General features: G+C 40.6%; 2 protein-coding genes across 3 annotated transcripts; both read left to right on the forward strand.

The window, feature by feature from the left end:
• On the forward strand, window positions 1-4,169 carry LOC140344815 (ubiquitin carboxyl-terminal hydrolase 47-like). The gene is made up of 7 exons (XM_072432023.1): window positions 1-53; window positions 1,281-1,376; window positions 1,488-1,640; window positions 2,371-2,535; window positions 3,218-3,346; window positions 3,727-3,803; window positions 3,995-4,169. The coding sequence occupies exons 3-7, from the start codon at window positions 1,560-1,562 to the stop codon at window positions 4,152-4,154; spliced, it is 612 nt and encodes a 203-aa protein (XP_072288124.1). The 5' UTR covers window positions 1-53; window positions 1,281-1,376; window positions 1,488-1,559; the 3' UTR covers window positions 4,155-4,169.
• Window positions 4,170-16,359: 12,190 nt separating this feature from the next.
• Window positions 16,360-19,610, forward strand: LOC140344814 (ubiquitin carboxyl-terminal hydrolase 47-like). Of its 2 annotated transcripts, none has more exons than XM_072432022.1 (4): window positions 16,360-16,637; window positions 17,689-17,736; window positions 18,078-18,208; window positions 19,030-19,610. In XM_072432022.1, the coding sequence occupies exons 1-4, from the start codon at window positions 16,518-16,520 to the stop codon at window positions 19,202-19,204; spliced, it is 474 nt and encodes a 157-aa protein (XP_072288123.1). In that variant the 5' UTR covers window positions 16,360-16,517; the 3' UTR covers window positions 19,205-19,610. The 2 variants fall into 2 exon arrangements, with proteins under 2 accessions (XP_072288123.1, XP_072288122.1); XM_072432021.1 differs by having other exon boundaries at window positions 16,361-16,637; window positions 18,075-18,208.
• Window positions 19,611-19,832: the final 222 nt, after the last annotated feature.

Here is a 19,832-nt window from a genome sequence, read left to right on the forward strand (position 1 = left end):
ACATCCCTCTTGTCATCAGGCCGTATGGCTCCAGCACAGCGTTTGGTAGTGTGGTGAGTACCTGTACTTTATGCTCATATCCAGCATGTTACTGGTGCTAGAGGTTCTCTTTAAAATAATAGTTTTGTGGGCTGGATAAGGTGTATTAAAGATTTGCCTTCAGAAGTTGCCTCATCAATTCCAAGCTTTAGTTCTAAAACCCAGTACAGGTGTCCAACAGATGTCTGAGGGTTGTGGCAGAACCCCACTGTGCTCGCCTTCATAGGAATGAAAAGAGCTGGCAGACTCATAAATGATGTTAAAGGACCACTGTACACATGTATGAGGAAGTGCAACCATTTGTCTTGGACCACTAGTAGCCTTATATGTGTACCTAGCTTAAGCCAGAGCTAGCTGGAAGTATCCTGCCTCAGCCACAGCTAGCCATAGAGGCAAGCGCCTACTCCCTGAAAAAACAAGATTGAACTGAACAGCCTGGTAGCACCTTTTAATATTATTATTATTATTATTATTATTAATAAACAGGATTTATATAGCGCCAACATATTACGCAGCGCTGTACAATAAATAGGTTCCTGTCCTACTTCAGTGGCTAATTTACCAGTCAGGAATCAACTTGACAATAGGAAAGTGTGAAGGTGGAAACCTTGGCAGCCGATCAGGAGGGGAAAGATAGGATAGTGTACAGCTTTACCCATGTAGTAAAAAGCAACAATTTCTCTTTAAATTGTCTCTCCCAACAGCATATACTTTTCTTCCTGTGCAGTTGTTTGAAGCAAAAATTCTGTAAGCTGTCATATGGGATTTGTCACATGCTTTCATCCGTCATTAAATGAGTAAGGTGGGGTGCATATTCACATCATCAAAGGAAAGGGAAGAATATGATAGGGAGGTCTGATGGGATTAAAGCAGATCTGTTACTTTGCCCCTAATAGTCAAAACATAAGAAGATCTGTTATTTCATCAAAATAACTGGAAGAACAATACATATCCTTTACAGGGAAGTACATTGTATAGTAAAGGGAGGATTAAACATCGTAGTTAGGTAGACTGAATCTTGAGCAAGCACACCTTTTCCTAGTGTCTGGTTATACTCAAAATTTATATATACTTTTTGTCAAACAAGACAACTCAAATTCTTATGTTAGTCTTCATTTCTGTATGCATTCTGTTTGGTTTTGCCAGGAAGAAGCTCTCCATGCATTCATCCAGCCAGAAACTCTTGACGGTCCCAACCAGTACTTCTGTGAGCGCTGTAAGAAGAAATTTGGTTTTGCCAGGAAGAAGCTCTCCATGCATTCATCCAGCCAGAAACTCTTGACGGTCCCAACCAGTACTTCTGTGAGCGCTGTAAGAAGAAATGCGATGCCAGGAAGGTAGGTGGGGGGTTGTGTAGGGGAAAGGTGAAGGATCCCCCATTACCTGGTGGTCTTTGTTCCTTCCAAGTCTCTACCTTAGAAAGTTTAACCTGAGGTCTTCTCCTCTAGGGCCTGCGCTTCCTGCATTTTCCATATCTGCTGACACTGCAGCTGAAGAGGTTTGACTTTGATTATACCAGCATGCACCGAATCAAGCTCAACGATCGAATGACCTTCCCCGAAGAACTGGACATGAGCCCTTTCATTGATGTCGAAGATGAGGTAATTGAATAACTGTATTGGGGAGGGGGTTTGCTTGAACGGGTATTATTATTATTAAACAGGATTTATATAGCGCCAACATATTACTCAGCGCTGTACATTAAATAGGGTATTTAGTGTCTAAAAGAAGTGAGTGCGGAAGAGTTCCCAGGGGTGCCGCTATAGGCTGGCAAATGGGCAATTCTGCAATTGACAGACTATCAAATACTGTATTGGTCAAAGCTATGATATGGACAGTCTTGTTAAAATTGTCGTCTTTGTTTGTGGGAGGATGGACTCCTTTAAATTATTACCTGTCAGCAAAATTATGGCTAATAAATCACTAGATGAGTTAAAAAGGAGCGGGCATTTCTGCACTATGGAGTAGAGGCTGCTCTCTTGAATGTGCAGCGGCTGTTGTGTTTGGAGGGATGAGGGTCATCCAGACACTATCACAGAGCATAGGGACCTATATGTTAAACTACACCTGGTGTTGGTATAATGACTGCAGCCATAAATTCAGGATTATTGTGGAATCCACCTAAATATAGGAGCAATGCCCTTTTGCAATGTGTCCATCCTCCCAAGGGCCGGGCTTTTACCTAGGTCTGTTGTGTCCTCCCATAAATGTTTTCGTAAAAGCCCCATTGTGAATGCACAGCCATCATTCAGCATTTTCCATGAGATATCTCTGATGTGATGTAGCCATCCATTTCCCATGTAATCACCCAGCTTGTCTTCTTTCTGTAAGAAGTCTCCTCAGACGGAGAGCTGCACAGACAGTGGAGCGGAGAATGAAGGAAGCTGTCACAGCGACCAGATGAGCAATGACTTCTGCAATGATGACACCTTGGACGAGGGAATTTGTCTAGAGAGTAACAGCAGCGTGGATAAGCTAAACAAGTCTTCAGATAAGGTAAAATACCTTATGAACTCCTTTAAAAAATGTTTAGTGCTTGAGAGCTATAGGCAGATATAAAAGACACAAATGAATCCAACTTTGCTTTCAAAGAGACATCATGTTATCAGAGCTATAGAAATATCATAATTTAGTGGACAGAAATACAAATCCTATGGGAAGGTAAAGCGGTTCCCACATATGTATTTTCTCTGTATTCAGCTTTTTTGTCTGGAGAAAATATGTTTTGCTGAAAATCTGGTTAGTTGCAAACTTCAGAGAGCTGACAACTGTCTCTGCCACCCTTTTATCCAAAGCAGAGTTGGCAGGCCTTGTCTAGCTCTCTCCTGCTGCTCTAGAAAATACCTCCACCTCTCCTCAACTTCATAACACAAAAGGGAGGTATTAGGTGATGCAGCAGGAAAAACTTAGACAATGTTTAAAGTGCAGCTCAGACAGCGTTGTCATCCTACTCTGCTGCATTTTTTCCAAAAATTTCCATTTTTGTTATAAAGGTGTATCATAGAAACATATGTATTGCATTGTGTACTGAATGTGCCCCCCTTTCATACATTTTAAGAAGTAGGGTTGACATTAAACCTGTCTGCATTTCCTCATTCATGAAATCTCTGCCTTTTATTTACCATTTCTAGATGTAAAATATATCATTTTTAATCTTACGCACATTTTTTTTTTCTAGAATTGTTTGTATGAACTTTTTTCCGTAATGGTCCATTCAGGCAGCGCGGCAGGTGGACACTACTATGCCTGCATCAGGTCCTTCTCGGATGACCAGTGGTATAGTTTTAATGACCAGCATGTCAGCCGGGTAAGTTACCAGACATCTTCATCATCTTTTACTGCATTGCACAGTACCAGATAATGAGCTCCCGCCAAGGTCCCTGGTAATTGTAAACAATAAACATGACCCAGTAAGCACTGCGGATTCTTTATTTAAAGAGAACCTGATTAAAGAAACCTGTCTAAAGAACCTGCAGCACAATGTAGTCTTGTTATTACCACTGAAAGTCCTTTACTCTGTGCATTTATATGTACTTTACACAGTTTCTCAGCTATGGCTAAAATATAGAAAAGTCTTCTGCTCTTTCAGTGACAATCCCCATTAAATATGATTTGCTATTATTGAGCTGCATTATTACTACCCTTTATGTATTTTGCAATAATAAAGGTTGTGCTTTTTTAATACAGATAACTCAAGAGGACATTAAGAAAACCTATGGAGGATCTACAGGAAACCGAGGCTATTACTCCAGTGCCTTTGCCAGGTATGTACAATAATACAGATAACTCAAGAGGACATTAAGAAAACCTATGGAGGATCTACAGGAAACCGAGGCTATTACTCCAGTGCCTTTGCCAGGTATGTACAATTTTCCCTGCTGATTAATTATTTATACCCTAAAAATAATAAAAACCCATGTTGAAATTGCAATAACTCCTATTTGTTTTCCCACAGCTCTACCAACGCTTACATGCTTATGTATCGATTGAAGAATCCTGCCAAAAACGCTAGTAAGTGGGCATTGGTGTCTGGTGTACTTCTTGTGGGAAAGGGTTTGTTAGGTTGCTTGTCTGGAGGGATGTGTGTGAAGAATTGGATGCAGGAAGTTGGCTGACAGCTGGAGTACAGAAATACGGAGCTTAAAGATGCATTTAACGCCAAGCATCTTTTTGGAAAGAAATCAGAACCTAACACCTATAAAGGGTACAGTTCACTTAAAAGTAGATTTCTCAAGTCATCTTTCAAGATACTATACAAGAGAAATGCCCTCAACCACCAGACAGAAAGTGTCAGAGGATTTTAAAGAAAAGGAGTTATCCTCATGGATTCCTCAGTCTTTTTTCCTGCACATTAGCCAACACCTTCCGCCAAGCCAGACCTTGTTCCCTTAGTAAGGTTTGGGGGTAACAAGTAATTTTGGGGGTAAATGTATACTGTGTAGGATGTACAGGGAATTGGACTTTTGTAAATCCTAGCAGCGTCAGCTCCTAGGAGCCTTAAAAAGCACAAGGCTACACTATGCCAGAGGTAGATGCTGCTTAAAGCAGATTGTCTTTTAGTGTCATATTCTAAACAGCCTGGTAGACCACTTTCTGCACAATTCATGTCATGGAGTCTGGTATTTAAGGATGTTACCCCCCAGAATGCATGGAAGAACATGGCTTATTAAGCTAGAGCAGAAGGGCCTAACTTTCATGGTCATTCTCCTTTGGCTTACAGTACCATCTGTATGCTGATGACACCCAAATTTATCTGTCCACCCCTGACCTGTCTCCCTCAGTCCTGGATAAGGTCTGTGCTGAAGTGTGACGGACGTGTCCCCGCATTCCATCCTCCAATCACACGGTGACCCCTCTTCCTGGCCATCGACATCCCGAGATAAAAAGGTGTCACCCGTCATATAAATGTTTATCATAGCCACAACTTCCCCAAAGTCTAAAAAATGCAAAATGTGTTGGATGAAGCAGCAATCGTCAAAATCAAATAATGCAATGCATGGCCAAGGGTTCGGGGACACTGATCACATGACATGAGTTTGTAGGACATCTCATGGACATATGGATCAATTCCAAAATATAGAATTGGCTACCCCAACTTATAACAACCTTCATTCTTCATGGAAGGCTCTGTATCATTTTTCGGAGGGAATTTGTACCCATTCTGTGATGGTGATGCCGGGTACTGGTCCTGGAAGAAAAGTTCTGGCTCTAATGTTAGGAACACTTCTAATTTCTGCCATTTATTCAAAATATTTGGGAAGTTGAAAAACAAGATTGTGCGAAAACCTTTACAACCTAAATATTATGATATTTATTTATACATACATCCAGAAACCCAAACACATTCTTTCATTCATTTTATTTAAACTCTTTATTCAAATGTTTTGATTGACCATTTGAATGTCGGTGCTGCGGCCCAGAGCTCCTCTCATTTCTGGGTTTTTTACTTTTTCATGAATTTTCTTTCAGCGTGCTCTGGACACTTTATGTACCATGGGAGGAGATTCTAGTCTGACACCCTAACGTTTTCTACGTTCCCGTGCTGGATAAATAGCTGTGGATTAAAATAATTACAAGGTTTAGTCAATGAAACCCGGAGAATATGAATTTCAATGCAAAGTTTTAACCAGATGACCTTAAAACCTTGAAGGCGATATTATGCAAAGTGCCAGGCGGGTTTCTGCAAAAATTAAGCAAATGCAAAGTATGAAGCTCATGGGACCAAATAATAATATAATTACCTATCAGCATATAAAAGCATTTATTGCCCAGCAGTGAATCCAAATCAGAGCCCCTGGATTTATTGCCCAGCTTCTGCCAAAGACAAAATCATCGGACCTTCACCTGTGCCCAATCATCAGACCTTCACCTGTCCCCAATCACCGATTGTAGGCGTTGCCCAATCACAAGCAATATAAATCAGATTAAAGACAAAAGCAAGCAATACCCACATAGCAGCAATGCCAAGCAACAGTCCAAATATACAAAAATTATTAACACCAAAATTACTCTGCTACTGTATGCCAGCAATGCCCGAGTGTCACTTATAAAGTAGCAGCAATGGCCAGCATACAATAACAATATATATATATTTATATATATATATATATTATAAAACAAGTCAAATATATAATAAAATACATATGATATTATGAATATTATTATATTGTTAAGCAAGGTACCAACAGTGTAGGATGACATAGGTGGAACGCATATCAAGGTCATTGTTAACCAACCCATGGAAATAAGTCCAGATACAACTTTTTGCCCCAAATAAAACAAATTAATGAATTGACAGCTGACGCGTTTCGGGCTTCTCCGTCAGGGCTTGGATTCATCTGAAATTGTCCGGTGCCTGGCTGTCATGCCAATCCTTTCTCAGAATAAAACGGGTACAGCACAGAGAATGAACATAATGGGGATTCCCAAATGATAAAGACATTGCGGTCCAGTTACAGTTTTTGGCACAATAGAGCATAGACAGCTAACGCATTTTGGGCTGATACCAGAACCCTCCATTGTCAGGGCTTGGATTTTCTTGGTTTTGTAGATCCAGGTTAATATTTTATGTTTGCCCGATGCAGATACAAACCCACTCCAGTGAAATGTCTGACAGCCAGCTTTGGATTTTTCCTCACGCTTGGTATTATCACATATAGAGAACAAATGTCTACATAGCACCGACCCAGACAATATGAATGCCAGACAATAGGGGCTCTGACCCCTTATAACACTATTCAAAATATTAAATATATTTATTAATAAAGAATGAAGACAGAACAAGTACAGTGGGAGATCTCCCCTATGACCCATTTCATTTCTGGTTCAGACCCACTAAGCTGTGACATGCCATGGAGGAGTGACCACATGTAAACGGAAGTTTCCACAGGAGCACTTGGCAGGTAAAGCATGGAAATATCATAAACATGGTGCAATTACTTAGGGTTTTCTGTGCCAAAATCAAATATAAATTACAATGTTTGTATCCAAGTCCCAAGCTGTAACCAATCCCTAGCATTAACTTACTCAGTCCCAGAGACTTTTCCTGCCTATATATCCCATTGTTGGGGATATTACCCCCAACACTGATACCCAGAGCATTCTGCTGCCTATGAGACCCCGACTCTTTCCTCATATTGGCTCCTATGAGTACTTAGGGGCTTCCTCTCAAACTTTTGAGAGTCCCAGAACCCCATTACCCCTATAATTCTCAGGAAAATCCCCCGTACCAACATGATTCCCAGTGCCTTTTGCTGCCTTTACAGCCCATAAATCAGGGACCCTTTTCTCATATTAGCCCGTTTGGGTCCTGAGGTGCTTCCTTACTATACCCCTTTGAGTCCCAGAGCCTTTTTCTCTATTTTACCCCTAAGATTCCCAGAGTATTTCTTCCCCTATACCTCTTTAGTTTCCAGAGCCGTTTTTACCCTTATACCCCAGTGTTTTCTGGAGCCTTTCCTCCCTTTTTGCCCCCATGATTCCTAGAGCCTTCCATGCCCTATAACCCCATGTTTCCCAGTCCCAGAGTCTTCCTCCCCTATATCCCCATGATTCCCAGAGCCTTTCTTCCCCTATACTCCTTGATCCCCAGAGCTGTTCCTTCCCTTTTACTCGAATGATTCTCAGGATCTTTCTTCCCCTATACCCCCATGATGCCCAGTCTCTTTCCTTCCCTTTACCCCCTTGATTTCCTGAGCCATTCTTCCCCTCATACTCCAAGGATTCTCAGACTCTATCCTCCCCTATACCCTCATGATTCCTATAGTCTTTCCTCCCCTTTACCCCCTTGATTTCCTGAGCCGTTCTTCCCCTTATACTCCAATGATTCCCAGACTTTTTCCTCCCCTATACCCCCTTGATTTCCAGGGCCTTTTTTGTCATATACCCCCATAATTCTCGGAGCCTTGTCCTCCAAAACCCTCTACGATTCCCAGAGTCTATCATCCTCCTATAACCCCATAATTGCCACAGCCTTTCTTCCCCTTATACCCCAAGGATTCTTTAGTGCCCCATAATTCCCAGAGCCTGTTTGGGGAACACTTCCTTAGACTACCACTAATATATCTCCTGATATCAAACCGCGCTAACAGGAGATTTGCTACATGGCTGCTCTACCTACAACCTGTGCACGGCGCTACCGGCCCCTCGTACCTCTTTCACTGCATTCTGCAGCTTAGTGTGGGAATCCCTCATCAGATTCTCCACCTCTCTAAAGATGTAATTCAGGCTCTCCTTCTCCTCAGGGACATCCAACAGGGAATCCGGGGCCGGAGGCTCCGGGGCGTCAACATCAGGGCTCACAGATCTTCCACCCGGAGAGGCCGCCACAAAGCTCATGGTCACCGCCAAGAAGATGAGAATCATCCTGGAAAGACAATCACTCAGCCTTCTAATAGAAGAAGAATTGAGTCTTGTAGACCTGCAGGAGAAACAAAAAGAAGTCAATGCCCCTTTGGGCTATTTGCACCTGATGACCACAGATTTTCAAGATTGTACTAAAAATGGGTTAGGGTGCTATTAGGAAGATTTTAGAACCAATTTGGGTGATGTGGGGAAAAAAATAGAACCCGTTTCAGGTGTTCATTGCCGACAGTGTCCCCCTTGGGTCATTTACCCCAACATTTGTACTAGTGACCATTGTCAAAGTGATGGGAGAGCCATGATTTTTTCTTCATCACTGGAATAGAAATAGAAGTGAAGCATATTAAAGTTTTATATTCTCTGTTTATCTGACATTCACTAAAACATTCCATGCTGGAGAATCTTCCAGGTCCATGTGTTTTAAAGGCAGTGGTTGTTTTCCACCAAGAAAGAAAAAGTAGAGATATAAAAAGTCTTTTTCTGTTATCTCGTCTGATTTTTTTCTTTTAGAACAAAACTGGAGTAAGGGGAAGAAATCCAAGGTCCAAATGAAAGAAAAAGCCACAAAAAATTGAAGGTAAACATAAGAACAAGAGATAAGAATTGGAATTCCAAGCCTTAGTTTAATATTCATAACCATATTCCTTATCCTTAAAGTAACTTACCATTCTGGAAGCCCCCATTGCATCCAGAGATCGACACCCAGGATTAATTAAATGAAACAAATTAAAAATAAACTTTCCTTTTGTTTTATTTATTCTTTTTTATATTAATTGACTTTTTCAGATTTGTTCTACATTATGAATTCTTTATTTTTTATACTATATTCATATACACATTTTTCATATTTAGATAATGTCTTAAGATTTCCTGATGAAGCAGACCAAGCGTTGAAGAATGATTAAAATCCTGAACCCCCAATGTTCCCCCATTTGCTGTGGCTATCTTTATGTGAAAATTGGGGAACACTCCACATAAATAAGAGGATTTCTTTGGATTTACTTTATCATTATACAGTCACTTATTTTATGATTATACACGGTATGTTTGTATTATCTTTTAAAAATCTTTTATTATGTAACAAAACAAATTTTTATTTTTTATGTCTTAAATGTCTCACTTTCCTTGAACTCACCCATTCTTACGGTTAACTTTTTATAATAAAAAACAGAAACAAGGATTCTGATTGGTCTTTTTGCAACAAAATTTGCAACCCCAAAGTCATCATTCTATTGTATTCAATAAACAAATGTTTTAGAACAATAAAAAATAATTGATTTCACTTTTTTTCATCCTATGTTGCCACCTGCAGTGATATCTGCATGGCATTTCCCAGGGCGGACTCCTGATGGTGACAACATTGGACCATTCCTGCATAATGTGTGTTGTAATGACCACTTGTAGTCTCCATCAGAAGCCCATGTGACAATGTAATGACTGTGAGCGACATATAGAGCGGGGTAATTACACCGCCAGGTCCTGCGGCTGCATGGGAAAGTTAGTGAACCCCATTTTCTCCCCCTGTCATGATTGGTTGATATGTCCAATGCCACGATTTCCCCGCCACAATTTGTGTCACTGCCCCTCCCATAAGCCTTAATGAAGATGTCGCAGGTGACAACACCTGGTCCCCTGGTGATTAAAGAAGCCAGCCTGCGATGCAACTTCCCAGCCCCCAGGCAAATACAAGTCTGCGGTGGAAAAACGTAATATCATTGGTTAAGATCTTCCACCGCAATCACAGTTCGATGTTAATAGAGTTACATCGTTATCCTAATCTTGCAGAAGTTAACCCTTCCCTACCCAATATTTGAGAGCACCAATCAAAAAAGTGCTCTGAATTTATTGGCTATGCAAACATGCATTGACATGCAAACGCAGGAGAGACGGCAGTGGACACACATGCGGCGTAAGACGGTAAAAGAAAAGGCGAGCCCCATCCCCTCCCTGCACTGACCTGCACTCACTGAGATGCTGGAGGAACAATGATCAGATGCAGCAGCAGCAGAACCTGCCTAAGTGAAAGACACGCCCACTAATCTGCATACTGAGCTCTGATTGGAGGAGAACAGACGTCACCTGCAGGGGAGAGGGAGCTGCAGGAACCACGTGTGCAGGGAGAAACATTCATGCAGCACATAGATAACAAATGACATGCAGGGAAATATTTCATACTCAAGCTTTTATTTTATTTTTTTTTTGTATTAAACTTTTTGCTGTTTAAGTGGGAAATTTATTCTTGTGCGCATCAGACATCAAAATAATTACCAGTAACGTCAGGCGGTGACTCACATGTCGAAGGATATAATTATTTGCGCAAATATAAAAAGCATGAACTACTGCAGCAACGTCATGCAAATAAATGAAACAACATACGCGGCCCACACACTTATTGGTGGATAAACAGACCTTGACCCCCTTCTGAATAAATTAGGGGCTAAATTGGGGAAGGGTCAGCAGTACCCCTCTATGTGAACCCATGCAGCTGAAATAGATCCATCACTGAAGGTTCATATGAGATTAGAAACCTAAACCTTAAGAATTCATCTCATTGTGTCAGGACAATGTGGGACTGAGAATGATGAAATGTTTAGTCTTATTACATCTCAATGTGCTCTGGGGATTTCTCCATTATCTGTATAGGGAGCTGCTGCTGCTGCCAAAGCTTTCCAATGGTTGTAGCTTTATAGCAGACGTCTGCCATCTAGTGGCAGAAAATGATATTGTCAGCTAAGGCAGTTATAGTAGAAATAAATCCTAAATGAATGCTCAACAATGTGCTCAGATACTGGGTATCATAATCATAAAGTTCTAATAAAAAATGGTTTTAATTTTTTTATTCTCTGTTAAATCTTTGTTACAGATTTGTTACATCTCACATCTCCAGCATCATCTTTGCAGGGGGTTCCTGTCTACATGATCTCTAGTGATTCCTGCATCGCTCTTCTCAAAGCAGGTTTACTAAAGGTGACAGTAATGGAAGAAGGTTGCATAATGTGTGTCAAAATGGTCAGTTACAGTCTCCATTTTGGAGATTGTGTAAGAGGGTGACAACGCAAAAACTTAATTTGGATACAGAACAAAGAGTTGTCACCATGTGAGTGGCTGCCATGCTTTGAGTCATCAACACCCCTACAAGTATGAAGATACAACTTCCTTCAAACTGCACAACTGTGATATTTTCACTTTTCTGATTTGTCACCATTTTCCAGACATTAAAGCAAATGGATATTCTCAGAGCTCAGACATGACACCGGCTCCTCTCTATTCAGATCCAGTGCACAATCAACACTATCTCATCCAATCTTCAGAACTTTGGTGTTTTATCAATGTTAGCACCATTGATAAGCAAGCCAATAGGGATGACGAGCAAGTTTTTAAAACTCGATCTCCCGGCAATTTCGGCCGTTCTCACTTACTGAAATTGTAAGTGAGAACAGGCGGTGTAAATGCGCCAAAGGAGTTCGCATTAAAAAAAAAAGATTGCATGCTGTGCTAATCAATGAATGCAGCATTGGCTCAGCTCAATGTGCGATCCCCGGCACTAAAGGTTAAATAGGGACATGTCTCCCCGTTTAACAACCTCTAGTACACTCTGATTGGCTGAGCTCAGACTTGTCCCCATTTAACCTCTAGTGCTGGGTATCGCATACAGGAATCCCAGGGCTGCATGAATGATTGCGCCCTGAGAATCCACTCTGATCCTGGGGCACTAGAGGTTAATTAACCTCTAGTGACCAGGGATCGCAGTGGAACTGCAGATGAACTCTCAATGGAGTTTCTCCATTGAGAGTTCATCTGCAGTTCCACTGCAATCCCCGGGCACTAGAGGTAAATTAACTCTCCTTTCCCCTCACTACTGACTGATGACATCACTGAGAATGCAGCCTATCCAATCACTAGAGACCAGTGACATCTCACTGAGAATCTGTTGATTTGGGGGCTTTGACATATTGGGGTCACAAAGCCAGAAATACTGAAATTCCTTATTTATTTTTTATATTTATTTCCGTGTTTTGTAACAACTTTCATTTTTGTTTCTCCTATAAAACGCTTCAGTTCTGGCGATAAGATTTCCATTTATTTGCTCCCCTATAATATTTCCCAACAACTCAGAAAAAAATTCCCATCTGTAGATATCCCAAAAGAACATAAACTGCAATAAAACCTGTCTGAGGGCCAATAAATGTCTCCGTGAGATGGCGGCCTGGAACGCACATCTGACCAATCAGAGAGATGAATCACGCCAGCCACTTGCACTAGAAACTTCTGATTTGCCAATTGTTTTCAGATAATTAGCAGAATTCCCGACCATCCAGATTTATAATCTCTCTGAGACAAATGGAAGCATTAATATCAGAGAAGGATTTCTCATAGCTGCAAGGTCACTCAATTGTCATTCCCAAAATTCCAGAAAAAGCTGGGGAAGAGGACGGAAAAATCCAACGTCATTCAGTGGTGGAAGACTGCAGCGTGTTGCCGTTCTGAACCAGTATATATAAAGTTGCTGCTGTCAGGATCAAGAGATTAAAACCCAATAAACTAAATCAGCTAAAACATTTCATTACGAGTGTTCAATATTTTACAGTTTTGTACTTTATAAATAAGCCACAATATAGGAAGAAAAGCCCGTTTACTGCCAGCATGCTGCAGAGGAGGACCCTTGCTCTCTGGGTGGAAACAGCAGTCTCTCTGCAGAGGTCTAATATGTTCCCTGTGAAGCCAGAGATCCCCAATCAGCAGGATCATTAGACGTTGGACCTCTGCATACAAATCTCTGCTTTCCTATGGAGCTGGTGGCTGGGGACTGGCTTTTCTACCCAGACTGTGGCTGCTTTAAATAGAATGGAAACGCTGTTTGTCTTCATGCACCTGGAATGTATTTCGATAATTTAGAATTCTACTGGACTTCAATATTTTGTGTAGCTTTGTCCCACATTTTATTAGTAGCTGGCACCAGAAGTTGTGCTTCATCCCCATCCCCACCTTCCACAAGTCAGCGTTAGGTGCCTGGGTGGTCACTTATGGTGGAAAATAGCTGTCAGGTGGAAAGGGGGAAGCATGGTTCCCCTTTCCCGAATACCCTCTGGCCTTACAAAGGTGATTGCTGCTCAGGGGTGGGCAGGGGGCGGGGCATTGAACAAGCTGCAGGTAAGGAATAACCCAGTCTGGGTGTGGGTCAGTACCCCACTAAATTATTAACAGACCACCTAAAAAAAATTTCCAGTACAAAGAATTAAAAAAAGTATTTACAAATCAAGGCAAAGGTGACTTTCTTTAATTATAAATATAATGAATGACTGCAAAAAAAGCTAAGGGCAGAAGGGTAAAAGGGGTGAAATAGGCTAATACGGGCAAACAAGGGGTTAAATATTAATATGTTTTACTTCTCATGGATTTATTTTACTGGTGAGGTCCCTTTAAGTGAGGTCAGCTGATGTCAGTGAAACTTTGAAAATATTTACAAAGTTTTATTGCTTGATGTCTGTGATTGGCTGTAGCTGTGATCATGTGATACAGGAGAGGAGGGGCATGATCTTGTGATCTTGTAAACCTATTGTGTCATATTCACCTTGGTGAGGGTTAAGTGAAATCCCAGGTGATGTGAATATCCTGTGGGGAAAAAAAATAATGGAAAAATTAAAATGTTAAACTTGGCCTTATAATAAAAAATAAAGCGTATGTTTATAATCTAAATTTTATCTTCACTAAGTGTGATGGCTGCATTAGTTTTCTTTTTTCAGGATTTTTTTCCTTTCATTTTACTAGGGTTGAAGATAAACTTTAGATTATAAACATGAGCTTTATTTTTTATCAGGCCGAGTTTAATATTTTTAATTTTTTTACATTATTTTTTAGTGACACATTTCCTGTCTTAGGGTGACAACACTTATTATACTATATCTATAGAGGAGCAGCGTTGTCACCTTAGGGTGAAAGGTGTGTGAACTACATATCATCCATAGCCTTTTCTCCACATGGGAGCTGTTCTGTAGAGCAATGAAAAGGCTGAGAGCACATGAAGTTACCAGCATACAAGATTTCTGGCAGGATCAACACTACTTTACACACTTATCAATCAGATATACCAAAACACTTACAACTCTTTTTAATTGGACCAAAAGGGAGCCAATCAGAATCATTAATTGCAGGATTTCTGCAACTTTGCAAATCATATACAAGATCCCCGGTGCCAGTGGCCTGGCTTGAGGGGTGACACGAGGACATTTTTAGAAGGGAATTTGCTGTCGCTGCGCTCCCTCCGCAGATGTCTTTAAAATTGTTCCTGTTTTTGCGATGTGCAGGACAGATTTATGTCCGGCCTCTGCGACACCTGCAAGGAAATAAATTACGGGGTAAAAAAAAAAGACCTGAACAGGTGGGAATTTATGTTTTTGCCCGATGAATGACGAAAGTTGGAGGAGTCACATGATCACAGGGATATCAGGGACGCAAGTTTTTGGCAGCATTTGTTGCGGAAAATTTCAATTTTGTTTTTTAAACTCAGTTTTTATTCCATTAAAGTTGACATTTTTGGAAAATAAAAGGGAAAATTTAAAATTCGGACCAATTTCCCTACTAGAATTATATTTAGGGCTCGTACATTGTGCGTTTTTCTGCCTTCAGTGTGCAACTGGAATGCATACCAAACTCAGTACTTTTTTCTGCCAATAGATGTCCTCAGTCTGATAGCCAGCATCATTTCATCCACTTCCACTAAGACCAGGCTGTTCTGGACCTGTGCCCCCTTCTGGTGAAGATAGGAAGTAGAAAATCTTCTCTTTCTGTAGGTTCAAAATGGCCTCAGTATAAGGAGATTACAGATAACGACTGCTACATCTTCCAACTGCTGCATATGGGCAGTTGTAGTTAAAGGATTTATTGATATACATGTGTTACAGTCTCACTGCCATAAATTGTGCTTGTCACAGAGCGCATGATAAGACAAGATCACATTTCACACAACTGAATGTGGCTTTGTAATCATTAGTACAACTCTAGGGCCTGATCTATTAAACTCTCCAAGACAAGAGAAGATAAACTATCATGGGAGAACCCAGGCGATCCAGCAAACCTGAAATGCACATGGTCCAGGTTTGCAAACATTTGCCAATTAATAGAAAAAAAACTAAAATCCATTCCAGGTTTGCTGGATCACTCAGGTTATTCTATGATAGTCTATCTTGAACCTACAGAAAGAGAATAATTTTTACTTCCTATCTTCAACAGAAGGGGGTGCAGGTCCAGAACAGCCTGGTCTTAGTAGAAGTGGGTTAAATAATGCTGGCTATCAGACTGAGGACATCTAGTGGCAGGAAAAAGTTTTATATGCATTCCAGTTGCACACTGAAGGCAGGAAAATGCACAATGTACGAGCCCTAAATATAATTCTAGTAGGGATATTGGTCCGAATTTTATATTTCCCCCTTTTATTTTTCCAGGATTGCAAACATTTGCCAATTAATAGCAAACGACTCAAATCCATTCCAGGTTTGCCGGATCACCCAGGTTCTCCCACTATAGTCTATCTTCCGAAGTCTTGGAGAGCTTTAATAAATCAGACCGCATACATGTGAATCAGCCCCTAGTATGAATACAGAGCCGCATTCATTTGTGTGAAATGTGATCTTATCACACGCTCTGATTGTAATGTGACAACACAATTTATGGCAGTGACACTGTAACTCATGCATGTCTATTAATCCTCTTACTACAACTGCCGATCTGCTGCAGTTGGAAAATATAGCAATCATTTTAAGGAAATCTCCAACTGAAACCCTCTTGTATTGAGGTCACTTCCATGGGGCAGATCGGTGGCCTTTTCCTCATACTTTGGTTTAAAATTAGCTATCGTCTTCCATAATTTAGCTGACATAGACACCTCAGGTAAGCAAAAAGTTCTACAACAAGACTCAGGTCTGGCTCTGGTGCCCAAAGCTGATTGGCAGCAACCTCCCTATTGCAGTGTCCTAAGGCCAACGATTGGCCTCCTAAGTGCCTGTTGACTTCACTTTTTATTTACTGTGTCGGATTCTCTATAACTAGAAAGCCTTTCTGTCATATACTCAAATATATTTCCATCTGTTTTATGCTTTCTTACAACAGAAGGTGAGAAGATGAAATCTATGTCCCAACTTTCTCTGTTTACTAAGAGGTGGAGGCCGTCACAGCTGAAACTGGACCCCTTCCAGGAAATCATACTGGATACTAACAATGTGGAAGAGCTTCGGGAGAAGGTGATAATCAGGAGCATTGCAGATTTAAAAGGGTTCATATAACAAAGATTGATATGGTGTTTGAGCACTGGATAGTTGAACCACCATTACAGTTTACCTCAAAAAAAAAAAAAAAAAATCTCTGTGCGGAGTTTCAGGGTCTGTACATCCGCTGTACAGCAAGAAGGTGCAGCGACAATTCAGCTAAAGCCCCTATTTCCTTGCTGAATTATGAGTATGAATTCGTCTCTACCTCTCCATCCTGACTGTCCCCTTCATTCATTGGATTCTAGTTCCTTCAATCATTAAGGCTCTGCATCATGTGTGGGAGTTACTTAGGTGGCTTTCATGTCTAAAAAGGCTTGCTCCTCCAAGTGAATGTCTACCATTAAGGTACTTTAGTATTTGCATAATGCTTACCAATAGCCAGACAACTTCTTGCATCAGGACGAAAGACTCTTCAGTGGCATACTGAGGCAGTAATTATTTTAGATAGATATGTAGAACAGCACAGTGGCTCAGAGGTTAGACCCTGGCCTTTGCAGCACTGGGTCCCAGGTTTGGATCTTGGCCAGGACTGTACTTGCATAGAGATTACAGGTTCTCCCCGTGTTTGTGTGGGTTTCCCTCCCACATTCCAAAAACATGCAGAAATGGTATTAGGCTTCCCCCAATAATTGACCTTAGATTGTATTAATGACATATGACTAGGGTAGGGACATTAGATTGTGAGCGCTTTGAGGGACAGCTAGTCACATGACTATGGACTTTCTAAAGCGCTGTGTAATATGTCAGCACTATATAAATACTCTAATATAATAATAATAATAATAATAATAATACTACTATGTAAAGCATCTTGTTGGCCATACCCACTGGTGATGATTTGCATGCATTGTGTAGGTAGGCTGGGACACAGTAATGACACTAATAAGTCTAAAATAAGAAATGGGATGAAAGCAGGTCTTTTTTAGAAACGTCAAAACTTAAACTAATACTATGTTTAATCTGTTAAATGAATACAGGAGGAGAGAATTTAACAATTCTTTTTTTTTTTTTTTGTTCTTTTTAGATATGTGAAATTAGCAGCATACCGTTAGAAAATTTAGAGTTTGCGAAGGTGAGTTTTACCTCCGTCCCATCCTAACGGAGCTCCTTACTCAAAGCATCTCGTGGTCTGCTTGTTACATTCACTATATATAATCCACAGTGTACGAAATGGGAAGCAACTTTGTTTTCTTCTATTGCCATTCATAGTTTTCTTTTAAAGTAATAACATTTCTTTTTTCCATGTCAAAGTTGCCTGAAGTTTGTAGGTGTGATCTCCCCAAATCCTCCACCCTCATTCCCACAACACACTCCTCTACTAACAGCAATTAGGACATGGCTGATTTTAAAGTTACCTTATCTGACCTTTTAAAAAAAAAATTTTTTATTATCCTGGCTTTTTGCACCCAGCAGGCTCGAGGGACATTCCCCTGTGACATGTCTGTCCTGGAGATCCATCAAGATTTAGACTGGAACCCAAAAGTAACAACACTGAACGCCTGGCCACTGTATATCTCTGATGATGGAGCCATCATTTTCTATAGGTATGGAAAGGAGCAAATCTCAAATTTTTACTGTGTCTGGGGGTCCAAGTGACTTCTGCTGATATATGAAGTAGTCTGTGCATCCTTCCAGTTTTTCAGTGAGCTACACTTTTCCCTTTGAAGCTACAGGATGATGCAGTGCATATTGCATGCATATGACCATCACCTCTGGGCTTCACTTTTTACTTCAAGCCACAGGATGGCGAAGTGCAAATTGCAAGCATCGAACCAGCTGCTACAATACAGCAGAGGTGAAGAATTTGCTTGCATGTAGCTCTTCTTTCCTTGTTAAATTATAAATTGCTTGTACGGCCAAAAGGGATCGTAAAAAAAACGTAGAGTTTAGTTCTGCTTTAAGTAAAACTTTTAAAAAGTACATTTTCTGTTTGCCGTTGCATTAGATATGCCACTTAGGCACTTATTGCCTATGAATTATTCCATTAGATCTAGTTGGTATGTTTCTTATTCAATGGGGTGTCTCAGAAATGTTGTCATTCGAAGTATCAGCCTTCTGTAGTCCAGCTGATAAAACCATGAATACCTTGGGAGCTGGCTGCTGCTGGTAATGTTTAGATAAAAATGGTTTTCTATTGAACAACTTTAGCTTTGATTTTTGGTTTCTTAATCACCATTGTATAGATGTATTTAACTATCAAAATGATTAGAGTAATAGACTAAAATTTGTGGGGACCTTAAGTGATAGTTCAGTTTTGTGATTGAATGTTGGTGGTGTACTGCCAGATTTCACCAGCAGATGTCACTTCTGGTTACTTCCATATAAATATCATTATCCTATAAATATTATCCTTTTCCTGTCTTAGGGATAAAACGGAGGAACTGGTCGAATTAACGGATGAGCAGCGCAGCGAACTTATGAAAAAAGAAAGCAGTCGGTTGCAAAAAACTGGACACCGTGTGACTTACTCCCCCCGCAAGGAAAAAGCCCTCAAAATCTACTTGGATGGAGCTTCAAGTAAAGACACCACTCAAGACTGACAGGCAGCCCGGCGGCCATCTTGGACAGCCGTGATTACATAGACACTGCCGCCAAGGAGTGCCTCTCTGAGCCCGGGTTCCACTTACTAAGTGTGAAGCTATAAAAACCAGCACTGATTGGTGGACTTGAACGGCCAATCAGCACCCTTGTTCCTTACAAGAAAATGAAAAAAAAGAAAAAAGTGGGGTTGGGGGCAATCACCGTTTGTGACTTGAGATCTTTGTTCTGCACTATGGTCGTTTAAACTGTAAAACGCTGAAAGGGATGTGCAAATAACAATAAAATATAGAAATATATAGAGAAATATATTAAATTAAGTCAGGCGCATTGAAAATATTGGGCTTCATCTTGCTCAGGTAGGATGGGGGCCCCCATTGGCTTCTGGCTCTTTGGAAAACGATAAAAGTCTTGTACAGTCTTTTTATTTTGCTGATAAACACATTACCTCATTGAATGCTAGATAAGTTTTTATGTATAAAAAAAAAATCTGAACGCGAAGCACAGGGCAAGAGAAAAGAGAACATTGTAGATTTGTATTGAATAACAATCATGCAAGCCCTGGATTAGAGCTGGAGTAGCTGCATTGGGAGTGATGCATGGTGGGACGCCCCTTGTGGACCTTGCACT

The sequence above is a fragment of the Pyxicephalus adspersus genome, unplaced genomic scaffold, assembly GCF_032062135.1.
Source record: "Pyxicephalus adspersus unplaced genomic scaffold, UCB_Pads_2.0 Sca43, whole genome shotgun sequence".
Classification (NCBI taxonomy): Eukaryota; Metazoa; Chordata; class Amphibia; order Anura; family Pyxicephalidae; genus Pyxicephalus; species Pyxicephalus adspersus.

What these genes read in the sequence shown, in the direction of transcription:
- LOC140344814 (XM_072432021.1), top strand. Translation starts at nt 16,518, where the DNA reads ATGAAATCTATGTCCCAACTTTCTCTGTTTACTAAGAGGTGGAGGCCG. An exon ending in TGGAAGAGCTTCGGGAGAAG is followed by an intron (nt 16,638 to 17,688) that starts GTGATAATCAGG and finishes TGTTCTTTTTAG; the next exon opens with ATATGTGAAATTAGCAGCAT. An exon ending in GGAGCCATCATTTTCTATAG is followed by an intron (nt 18,209 to 19,029) that starts GTATGGAAAGGA and finishes TTCCTGTCTTAG; the next exon opens with GGATAAAACGGAGGAACTGG.
- LOC140344815 (XM_072432023.1), top strand. Translation starts at nt 1,560, where the DNA reads ATGCACCGAATCAAGCTCAACGATCGAATGACCTTCCCCGAAGAACTG. An exon ending in TCATTGATGTCGAAGATGAG is followed by an intron (nt 1,641 to 2,370) that starts GTAATTGAATAA and finishes TCTTTCTGTAAG; the next exon opens with AAGTCTCCTCAGACGGAGAG. An exon ending in ATGACCAGCATGTCAGCCGG is followed by an intron (nt 3,347 to 3,726) that starts GTAAGTTACCAG and finishes TTTTTAATACAG; the next exon opens with ATAACTCAAGAGGACATTAA.